This window comes from Nematolebias whitei, chromosome 15 (genome assembly GCF_014905685.2).
Source record: "Nematolebias whitei isolate Nwh7 chromosome 15, NemWhi1, whole genome shotgun sequence".
NCBI classification, from domain to species: domain Eukaryota; kingdom Metazoa; phylum Chordata; class Actinopteri; order Cyprinodontiformes; family Rivulidae; genus Nematolebias; species Nematolebias whitei.
Genome location: NC_056512.1, coordinates 33,579,869 through 33,590,700, shown reverse-complemented (window position 1 = coordinate 33,590,700; position 10,832 = coordinate 33,579,869). Strand labels below are relative to the sequence as shown.

The 10,832-nt window shown below is 37.9% G+C and overlaps 2 protein-coding genes across 2 annotated transcripts in view; one reads left to right on the top strand and one right to left on the bottom strand.

The window, feature by feature from the left end:
* Positions 1 to 2,869: 2,869 nt before the first annotated feature.
* Positions 2,870 to 7,520, top strand: LOC119421011 (zinc-activated ligand-gated ion channel-like). Its single transcript, XM_037688400.1, has 9 exons — positions 2,870 to 2,926; positions 3,032 to 3,177; positions 3,515 to 3,559; positions 3,655 to 3,761; positions 3,856 to 4,025; positions 5,264 to 5,379; positions 5,876 to 6,086; positions 6,868 to 7,026; positions 7,127 to 7,520. The coding sequence occupies exons 1-9, from the start codon at positions 2,887 to 2,889 to the stop codon at positions 7,378 to 7,380; spliced, it is 1,248 nt and encodes a 415-aa protein (XP_037544328.1). The 5' UTR covers positions 2,870 to 2,886; the 3' UTR covers positions 7,381 to 7,520.
* A 1,343-nt stretch (positions 7,521 to 8,863) lies between these two features.
* The window catches only part of zgc:112148 (uncharacterized protein LOC550424 homolog), a 2,973-nt gene continuing 1,004 nt past the window's right edge, over positions 8,864 to 10,832 (bottom strand). The window contains exons 4-7 of the mRNA XM_037688399.1: positions 10,111 to 10,200; positions 9,416 to 9,535; positions 9,199 to 9,327; positions 8,864 to 9,109 (exon numbers count right to left, since the gene is read on the bottom strand). Coding sequence (XP_037544327.1) covers positions 9,083 to 9,109; positions 9,199 to 9,327; positions 9,416 to 9,535; positions 10,111 to 10,200 — 366 coding nt within the window. The 3' untranslated portion in view covers positions 8,864 to 9,082. The remainder of the gene's footprint in view (positions 9,110 to 9,198; positions 9,328 to 9,415; positions 9,536 to 10,110; positions 10,201 to 10,832) is intronic.

Genomic DNA, 10,832 nt, shown 5'->3' with positions numbered 1-10,832 from the left:
ATATATATTTCAGCCATTTCTCTTCAAACGTCCAGGATTCATCAGACAAGTTAACCATTGTTCAATCAAGTGTTTGCGTTGGCTGAAGGATTTGCTCCGTCTTGTTCTCGATTCGGTTCTGACAAGACAAGATGACGCCTGAACCGCCGGGACGCACTGACTTTTAAAGCACATTTATTGCAGCTATAAGAGCATCTAAAGTTGAAGCAAAGAGGTCAACAACATCCAAACAACCTGGTGGTGGTTTTAAAAATAGAGTCTGAAACTGTGTTTTATAGGGGTGGGGGGTGGGGGGGATGACTACCTGATGGAGTATTGGTTTTGAAAGACGATGTGTGAAGACAGAGATAAGAGGCATTCCTCTGAGTGATAACTGAGAAAGAACTGTGTGTTATTTACAAGTAGCAGCTGTGTAATAAATGTGTAAAATAATAAAAATAAAACACAAACATCTAACAAAGTTTTACTCTGTTATCAAATACAAGTAAAAAAGTTACAGGTAGCTCATCGTTTAACTGTCCCACATCAGTACTGTGCACCAAGATGAAAGTAAAAGAGCACAAAACATAAGAGCTTGCTGTTTGGATGTGTTTGACTTCATGGGTGCAGAAAAAAAAAGGCTGTAACTCCGTCAGTTTTACAAATATTGAGCTACATATGGTTTGGTAGTAGCTGAGAGTCATTCATAACACATACTTTGAGTGCTACACATTGTGTAGCATTTTTTGCTTAAAACTTGTCAGTCTGGTAGCAAACCATTTCATGAACCGCTGAGCAGATTTCAGTGAAACGCTCAAAAAGAAACGTCTGAAAGTACATCTGCAGCTGATTAATCTCAGGGTCTGTCCAATTCAAGATGGCTGCCACAGCCAATCCACTTTAACCAACACCAAAATGGCTATAACTCAACCGTTTTTTATAGCTATTGAGCTTTATTTCGTATGGTTGTAGCTGAGCGTCATCTTCAACAAATACTAATGCATGTTGTGAAAACTCAAATGAGATTGCATTATTTACAATCTTTGACCAAATTGGCTGTACAGTATTTCTGTTCCTTAACAACAGAAGATTATCGTCTTCTAAACCTCTAGCACGACAGGCAGTGGGCGATATGCATTCCTTGAAGGAATAATAGGCTGTTGATTTTATTTAAAGATAGACATTTCCTGAGGAATCTTGTATTTTGCAGATAAAAAGGTCGAGTGCAGCTTACTGCGACTGTGAGATAACATGGAAAGTCTGAAAAGCATGAAAGGACATGAGAGGATCCCGAAAAACATGTGGCATGAAGTTTCTCTGTGGAACAATACATGAAAAACTTCAGGTTTAACTTTAAAATTAACTAATAAATTAATGAATAATGAATTAATTAAATTTTTCGGTTTTCTTAGTTCATTTCTTAGATTATTTTACTGTTTTTCTTTTACGTTTTAATTCTTTTGTTGGATGTAACTGGGACCGTGTGTACATAATTTCATCCCACCACATTGACAAATAAAGAACCTTGAAACCTTGAAAATCTGCAACTGTGTAAAACCAAAAGAGAAGGAACTTAAAAATGGACAAAAAAAAAAAAAATGGAACTATACTCAAATAATGTTAAATGGACTGTAGAGCATTTCTATCTGATCAAGATAAGCACTTCCTCATTTACCTCCACACACACATTCATACTCTTTTCTCCATCTCTACAAAGATAATTAAATAAATCATTCTGAGACCAATCAGAGCCTTTAGATCACATTCATACAGCGATGGGACGCACAGAGGCAGTGAGGGGTTCAGTGTCTTGCCCAGGGGCACTTCAACATGTGACTGCTGGTGCAATCGAACACTACCGTTCCCACTGGAAGACAACTGCTCTAAGTTCCATCCATCCATTATCTTTACCTGCTTCATCCTTTCACGGGGTCACTGGTACCCATATCCAACAGTCACTGTGTGAGAGGAGGAGGACACCATGGACAGGTCTCCAGTTCATCACAGGGAGACGAACAACCATTCACTCTCACTCACGCCTGTTAGAGTCACCAGTCAGACTAACATGCATGTTTTTGGTCTGTGGAAGGAAACCGGAGTGCCCAGAGAAAACCCACGCATGCACGGAGAGAACATGCAAACTCCACCCAGAAAGGCCAGGATTCGATCCAGCAACCTTCTCGTTGAGAGGCAGCTCCACCAACTGAGCCACCGTGCCGCCATTGTGAACTCAATTTCATTTTTTAGAATCAAATTTGATCTTGTTCCTGGTGAACATTTATCATTTTTTTATTTATTACGTTCATTAAAATAGTGCCACAAACCACACCTTTTCATATATCTATTGGAAGTAAATATTTAGTCAGCATCCTTTAGAATCAACATTATATAACATAATAAACTATAAAACAAAACTACAATTTATTATCCGGCTGTCAAAACAGCATTTTTTTACCCCCGTCTCTTTTGTCAAACCACTGAAACCACAGCTTTGTCCCGTCTTTGTCTCGCTTACATCACTGGAGAACCTTTTCAGTGTATTTTCAATGACAGACCTCCTGCCCTTTATGGCAACCACAGCCTCATCGTGTTACTGAGCAGCGCAGTCTGCGATGACCGCAAACGACAGCAGAGCTACCTGTCTCTGCTCACCCTGAAGCAGACAATGGGTGTAATTGCACTTGCACTTCTCCTGTTTACACAGTCTGGCTGAGAAACATACCAGTAATTAATCGCGTGATATTTTTCTAAAACGTCATTGTGTCTCCGAAGGCTGTCCACCAAGCTATAAGAGTCCCATCAGGATGCACTTTGAGACAAAACTGCCGTCGTTCGTTATACGTGAAGCTCACGACAGCTATAATACTAAATATGTCATCAGAAAGGCTTCAGTTAAAAACTAAATGTATGACGAAACTAGCCTTCTTACTGGGGATACTTTTTATAGGTAAGTGCATTTTGGAAAACCATTGCAAATATCAAAGTAACTTGATGCACTAGAAATCTGAGGATGGCTTTTGAAATGGATTGGATTTATTATGTGTGATTGCAGGAAGTGTCCACGCAGAATCTATCTGCACAGATCGCAGATGTCTGGCTCAAATGTTAATCAACAAAGAGCACTTTTCTCAGCCTCAGTATGAAAACTGCACCCTGCTCATTAAGGTGCCGTTCATTGAGTACCAAACTCTGGATGTTGTAAGTGATTTCTTAAACGTTTCATTATCATTCAGTATTGAAACAAGCTGCTTTAATATAGACATTTAGGTTTACCGTATTTTTCGGACTATAAGGCGCACCGGATTTTAAGGTGCGTTAAGCGAAACAAGTTCATTTTGACAGGTTTTTGAGCGCCGTGCACCACATGAAATCAGTTCTAGGTCAGTAAGCACAACCAGAATTAATACATAAGGCGCACCAGATTATAAGGCTCACTGTCAATTTTTGAGAACATTTTAAACGCATCTTATAGTCCGAAAAATCCGGTAAATGTTTTGATGAAAAGGTTTTGATTAACCTTTTTCCATTTGAACAGGACACAAAGAACCTCCGTCTCAATAGTCGTCTTGTTGCTTCCATTGTAAGTTTAAAGATATTTTCACATAAAAAAAAATAAAAAAAACCACGAAGAAACAAATATGTTTTGATGACAGAGACTTTTATTTTGAAACCCAGGAATGGCTGGATCCAGGATTGGCGTGGGACACGTCAGTTTACCAGTTTGATCAAGTGATTTTGCCGGTAAATACAATCTGGACCCCAGAGCTCCATGTAACAAATGGGTGAGTAAGGCAACTTCCTGTTATGACACAGTCAGTTCATGGACCAATGAAAGTTGACCTGAGATGGCTGTTGTCTCTGTGCTTATGTGTGTAGAATAACAACAGATATGCAGCAAGGCTCTGATGATCTGGTGGTATTCAGTAATGGTACAGTGAAACACAGTGTGATCATAAATGCAGCGGTGGACTGCGAAATCAATCTGTTCAACTACCCCTTCGCTGAGGATGAATGTCCTGTTGCAATCCAAAGTTTTTCAGCGGGTGGTAAGCTAAGATATTAATGCACAAACATTCAAATTTCATTTAAAACCTTGGAAATGTCCTCATGGGACTGACAAATGTCTCTCAATTTCTTATGTTTTCACATTTGTTACATTATACTGTAAAAATCTGCATCATCATATTTGAGATTCATTTTATCACTGATGCCAGATTATGAGATGAGGATGAGAAAGAATGAGATATACAGTAGGATGAGAAGGATGAGTTAGATGATAAAAGGTATAGGTGAGGGATGGGATGAAAATGGATATGAATAAACAATAATAATGAGCAAGCTAGAAAGGTTTGTTGATGAGGGATGACAAGCAGAAAAGAAAAGTAAGCAGATCAAAAGGATGAGAAAGTTGAGAGAGGCTGCGAGTGATGAGAAAGATTAGGAACGGAAAATGAGTGGAATAGAATTAGATTTGGATGAGGAGGTCAATGATGAGTTTGATGAGAAGGGGCAGGGATGTGAGATGAATGAGACAAGAAGGAGTAGAACTGAAGAATGAGAAAGAGGAATGTGAAGGAGTAAAATGAGGATGAATGAAATGAAAAAATAGTGCTGAAAAATAATGAGTGGGTTGATAAGGGTTAGAGATGAAGGGATAAATAGATTTGAGGGCTTAAGTTTGAAGAATGAGTGGAATGATGAGGTAGTGATAAAAGATGAGAACGATTAGTGGGATGATGATAATTATGGATGAGATATTAGGAATTTGAAAGAGAATAAGTGAGATGAGAAGCGTCAGAAACATTGGATGAATGAGATTCAAAGAGGTATGGATGAAGGATGAGAAGGATCTGTGGGATGAGAAGAGGTATAATGTGATAAATGAGAATGGGTAGCAATAAAACAATGCATGCGAAGAATGTATGGCTAAAACCAGAGTGAGGTTGTGATATGATAAATTGTGCTGAATAGGTCAAACTTGTCATAAAGTTAACCTCATTAGTTAATATTCATTGAGAAGTTGGTGATTAAGTGGAACCATAAACCTGGTTCATGTGTAACAAATAAATATGCTGGTGTAGATTCTCAGTCATCCATGGACATGGAGAGTTAAATCAAAGAAAACTGATTCTTGAACTCGTTTTAATTCTCATGTGAGGAGTTTTCCTCAATAAGTACTCAACTGGTGCGCCAAAGTGAAAATTCTGTCAAATAATTTTTTTTTGTAAACATTAAACATCCCCAAGTATTTAAAAAAAGTTATGGATAGTTGTGTTCTCTGTAGATTGTGGTACAAGTCTACACATGGGTGACGTGAAGATGATAGATGGTTCCCACGGAGATTGGCAAACAGATTTTGCGATTCTCAAGAAACAAAGAGATGACCGCAATTACATCATGGTAAGTTCAAAAACAGAAACCCAAGTCATCTGATTCATTGGTTAAAAAAAAAAAAAACTATTAATCCAACTCCGGCTAAAGCAAAATTTCATTTGAGAACTCAAACAACAGCTAGTGCTGTTTACAATTGTGAGGTAGACCTATGATAAAGAGTCACATGATCAACAAACATGATTACAATAATACACTAATGTGAATTTTATACAAATTTGGAGGTATGAGTTAGATGGCAAAAATCCACTCTCAGATTAACCCTAATTTGAACCTCGCAACAACATTTCTACCAGATTCTATAAACTGAGATGTCTGACTGCCATCTACTGCAAGTAAGATACTGACTACTCATAAGTACTCATCGCGTGATGTTGTTTTGAGTATGTCTTTATAATTTTGCCCATTAAGTAAACATTTATCAGTCATATATAAAAGTCATAGAGACTAGAGAATTGTTTTTTCACCACGTCTTTCATAAAACTGCGTCCTGTGTTCACTTCAGGTGGGACTGAGCATCAAATATTCAAACCCCTTCATAACATTATTGCTGCCCACGATTCTGATCGTTTTAGCCGATATAGTCAGCTTTGCTCTGCCGCTGAAAGGAGGCGAACGCAACTCGTTCAAGATCACTCTGGTGCTCAGCTTTACCATGTTCCTGAGCATCCTCAACGACGAGCTCCCCGGAGACGGCCAGTGCAGCCCCATCATCCGTGAGTCATGTGGCATGCACACACAAACCCACACATCCACACACAAACATACATACATACAAACATACACACCCCCTACACACACACACACACACACACACACCTATACACACACACCTGTACACACAGCTGTACACGCATGTAGACAAATCTGTAAACACATCTGTACACACACCTATACACACATGTACACACACACACACATACTCGCATACATACACAAATCTATTGCCTCTCATTCAGACTAGTATTACTTCTCACACACACACACACACACACACATACACGCATGTACACACACCTGTACACAGCTGTACACACAACAGTTCACAAACCTGTACCCACATCTGTACACACCTGTAAACACATGTAGACAAACCTGTAAGCACATGTACACACATCTGTACACACACCTGTACACAACTGTACACACACTTGTACACACAACTCTTCACAAACCTGTGCACACATCTGTACACAACTGTAAACACATGTAGACAAACCTGTAAACACATGTACACACATCTGTACACACATGCACACACCTGTACACACAACTGTTCACATCTGTACACATGCACACACCTGTACACACAACTGTTCACATCTGTACACATGCACACACCTGTACACACAACTGTTCACATCTGTACACATGCACGCATTTGACGCATTTACACACACACACATGTAAACACAACTGTTCACAAAACTACACATCTGTACATGCATTTACACACACACACACAAAGGAAACAAACAGCAGCATTGTGTGTTTCAGGAACTCACTTCTGTGTTTGCCTGGTTCTTCTGGTGCTGAGCATGCTGGTGTCCATGCTGCTGACACGGGTGGCCAAAGATGGGTTGTTCGATTTGTGCAGCTTCTTCCAAAGTTCTCCCCAACGAGAGAAAGAAAACAGCAAAGAGATCAAGGATGAAGGTGATTAAGGCTTTAGACTGAGTCTGCACTGGACGTTTGACAATGAGAACTGTTTCCTCCTCGAGTCTTGATGAAGTTTTCTGTTTGTCTTCCACATCAGAGACCAGAGCTGACATCAGTGTCGTCCAGCTGGAGGTTTCTGAGGACACGCTAATGCTCAGAAAGATGGTCAAGTTCCTGGAAGCTCTTCAGACCAACAGGCAGACGGAAACAGAGTACGAGAGGATTGCAGACAGAGGGGATAAGATCTTTTCCTGCTTCTATTTCATCGTTGCCTCGTCATACGTTACTGCAATGACTTGTGTTATGGTGAAGTATAAATGCAAAGTGAATCACTTTGATTTCTGGTACTGATGCAACCCCTAACATGATTTAACTCACTTATTGTTTTAAAATAAACTGAGCTGGGCTGAAAGGAAATGAACATTTTATGGTAAAACACTTAAAAAAATAATTATTCAGTCAAATTTAAGAACATGTAAATAAACTTTACCCCAGATTTGTAATTGTATTTCCAATAATGGTAAATAAAGATTAAAACAAATTATATATATATATATATATATATATATATATATTTGTCTATTTTTAATTTATAAATAAACTGCACTAATCTGTCTAAAAAAAGTTCAAGCATAAAAACAGAGAAATGATGCTGATGACTATAACAATATTATTATAACAATAATCAGAGTGAAAATAATCTAAACAGTGCTCGTCTTTTAATTGACAAGTACAGAAATCAGGTCTCAAATGTTCTTTTTTTTAAATATCAGTTCATTGTTTTCTGCTTCCTACATTATCAGAGTAACTGTACTGTTAAACTTGCATTTAAAGGATTATAATTGTTGCTGTTAAATCAAACAAAAAGGTAATATTTATTTTTTATTTACCAAAAGATGAGTTGTGTGTGTTAAGTCTAAAACAGAAATAATGAGAATGGACAGCTTCTCTCTTCTTTAATTAAAATGGAACTGAAGTTTTCACCTGAAATAGAATCAAACTGTGTAAAACAGAGAATGAGGAAAAAAATAAGCAAATTTAATATTTTAATACAGTGAAGTACAAGTATCAGAAGGACGTAGATTAATGTGTGGAGGTATTTGCACCACAGAACAAAAACTGTTTAAATCATTATTCAACTTTGGTCAACTATTCCTTATTCTCCATGACAATAATCCTGTGGAGTTTGTATTATTGGAATAAGACACTGACATTCACACAATTTAAAAATATAACAGTAAATGAAAATTACATTAAAATTGCACTTTGCTGCCACCTTGTGGCTCAACAATTTTCCTGAAGTCAGATCAGCATCACTACACTCGACATAAATTTGATTTTCTAGTTTAGTTTTAATAACTTAGCTCAGAAAAATTCAGCCTTAAAACTACCTCTTTTGTTAAAGTCTGTTTGCTTAAAACTAATAAAGATGAGGTAGAGGTACGGCAGATGACCTGGGACCCGAAAGTCCCAAGTCTGATCTCCAGCCATTCCCACATGTCGTGGTGTTTCTGAACAAGACACCTAATCCCTAATTGCTCCCCGGGCAGCTTACATAGCTGCCCACTGCTCCACCTGGGTGCATCCCAGGTGCGATGGGTTAAATGCAGAGATGGGAACATACAACGATGACACATATTGTAATACATTCTCTGTAAAATGTAAGAGTCTGGTTGCAAATCAAGAGTTTTTATTAAACAGATCAGTAAAGAAAATTTAATATATGGCATTTAACACCTCAGAGTGTCATTTATACTTTTATTCAAGAAAAATACAGCTTCATCAAAACAACAAATACTTATTTTAATGTTTGGCCTTGAAAGTGACACACCCTCCAACATATGATTAAATAACAAACACGAATAAAACTTTACCTTTTACCTTTGTCTTTAAGTGAATCTCAAAGGAAGTGACATCACCAGCTGATAGAAAATGTGGCAACAAAAGAGCCCTCCCCCAAAAAGACCGTCCACCACCTCAATTAATTAATACGAGTCCACTCAGGACGGAGACCCGTCCATCTTCTTTTTGTCCTCAGGTTTCCATTCCACTGTCAGGATGCTTCAGCTCCCTTCATTGCCTTTGGAGAAACACAAAGCAAGACAAAAAAGATTGAAATTAATTTTCTATAATCAAAAATATGAAAGGTACAGACAACATATCACATACCTGTTTGAAAATCTGCCCACTGAGGTAGCTCTTGGCCATGTTTTTCAGGCTGGACTTTCCACCCACTTTGCATCTGATGTAACCGTACAGGTTGGCCCATTGCAAAACCAAACCCATTATCACCACAGGCTGCAGGGAAACAGCAAAAATATGATTTTCACATGAACTGATAACAGCCATTAATTTAAACTGATGTGTTTAAAAACAATGAACGAACCAGCCATTTAATGTTTAAGGAGAAAATGGCGCTGAAGACAAAAATAACCCAGAAGATGGGGCAAATGATAAGTCCGAGCCAGAAGAGCTGTGATTCTGCCGTGGGAGTTGTGTTGTTTGTCTGTTCAAAAACAGAAAACAATATTTCATTTAATTACTTTAAACTAAATATTAAGCGTCTCTTATGACACACGGTAAATTAACATTTTTCTTACACAGAAGGATCAAGTCAACACAGTATAAAATATTCAAACATTTCCTCTAGTTCCATAAAGGGAACACACCTGTTATACTTTTTACATCGTTATGATTACAATCAGTCAGAAAAGGCCAGATATGAATACAAAATACACACAATAACAAAAAGGAAAATCACAATTTTACTTTATATTAAGCCACGATGCCATTTAATAAAATACATAAAGTCCTTCTTTTAGGCCTTCAATACAATATGTAACTTTTTTTGCCAGTTGCATATCTTTACAATCATACCCATTCCTGACTTGGAGTTGCACTTGTATTTGTTTAATTTTCCAGAGTTTGGAGGATTTAATTTTTGCTGCCAATGTCACAATAAAAAAAAAAGATGGCAAAGATGCTGCTTTTTTTTATTCCATATATTACAGAGGCTTTCTGGTTTGCTCTTAAGCAAAGCCCTCTATCCAGTTAATTATATATATACGGGGTCTTGTTTACCTTCCTTGACTCAAACATCCAGCGGCTCTTTCCATCTTCATCCACCTGATTCCACCACCGAAGGCCCACCAACAATCTGCCAGATACATTCTGAAATCAAATCATCTTCGTTCAGTTTATCACATTACTTTGCAGTGAGCATAGTTCAGTTGTCCAACACTTTTCAGTCAGGTCATCGGGACAGTTTCTTTCTTTCTTTCTTTTTGTGTGCTGAAACGTTTCACCTTCCATCCAGAAGGCTTCATCAGTCAAGGAAATGCACAACACAAAACTGATTCTTCCCCCAACAGCTTACTCCAACGTGGAACAAACCAGTTGTGTAGGTGCTAAGATGGTCTCTTTGGCACGCCCCCTCCTCCGGTGAAGTTGTGTTTTAAGTCAGTACAAATATTTTTATGTTCAAAAACATAGAGAGGACATACAGGTTTAGGGTTAACGTTCATGTGGATTGTAGGAAAAGTGACAAAGACCAAAGTCCAACTCAAAAATATTTTTTTCCCCCTCAAATGCCTTAGAACCTGAACAGCCAGTCAAGGCGTTCATCCCTGTGTGTCTTTAGATTAGCATGCGGTCATATTAGAAGTAGAATGTTAAAACTATACTGGGCTTGTAAACATTTTACAAATGTGACTGGGGGTAAAAGTGTCTGGCCCAAAGAACTACCTTCAAGAAAACAGAATTTATTACTGACCACTTATATATACATTATATATATATATATA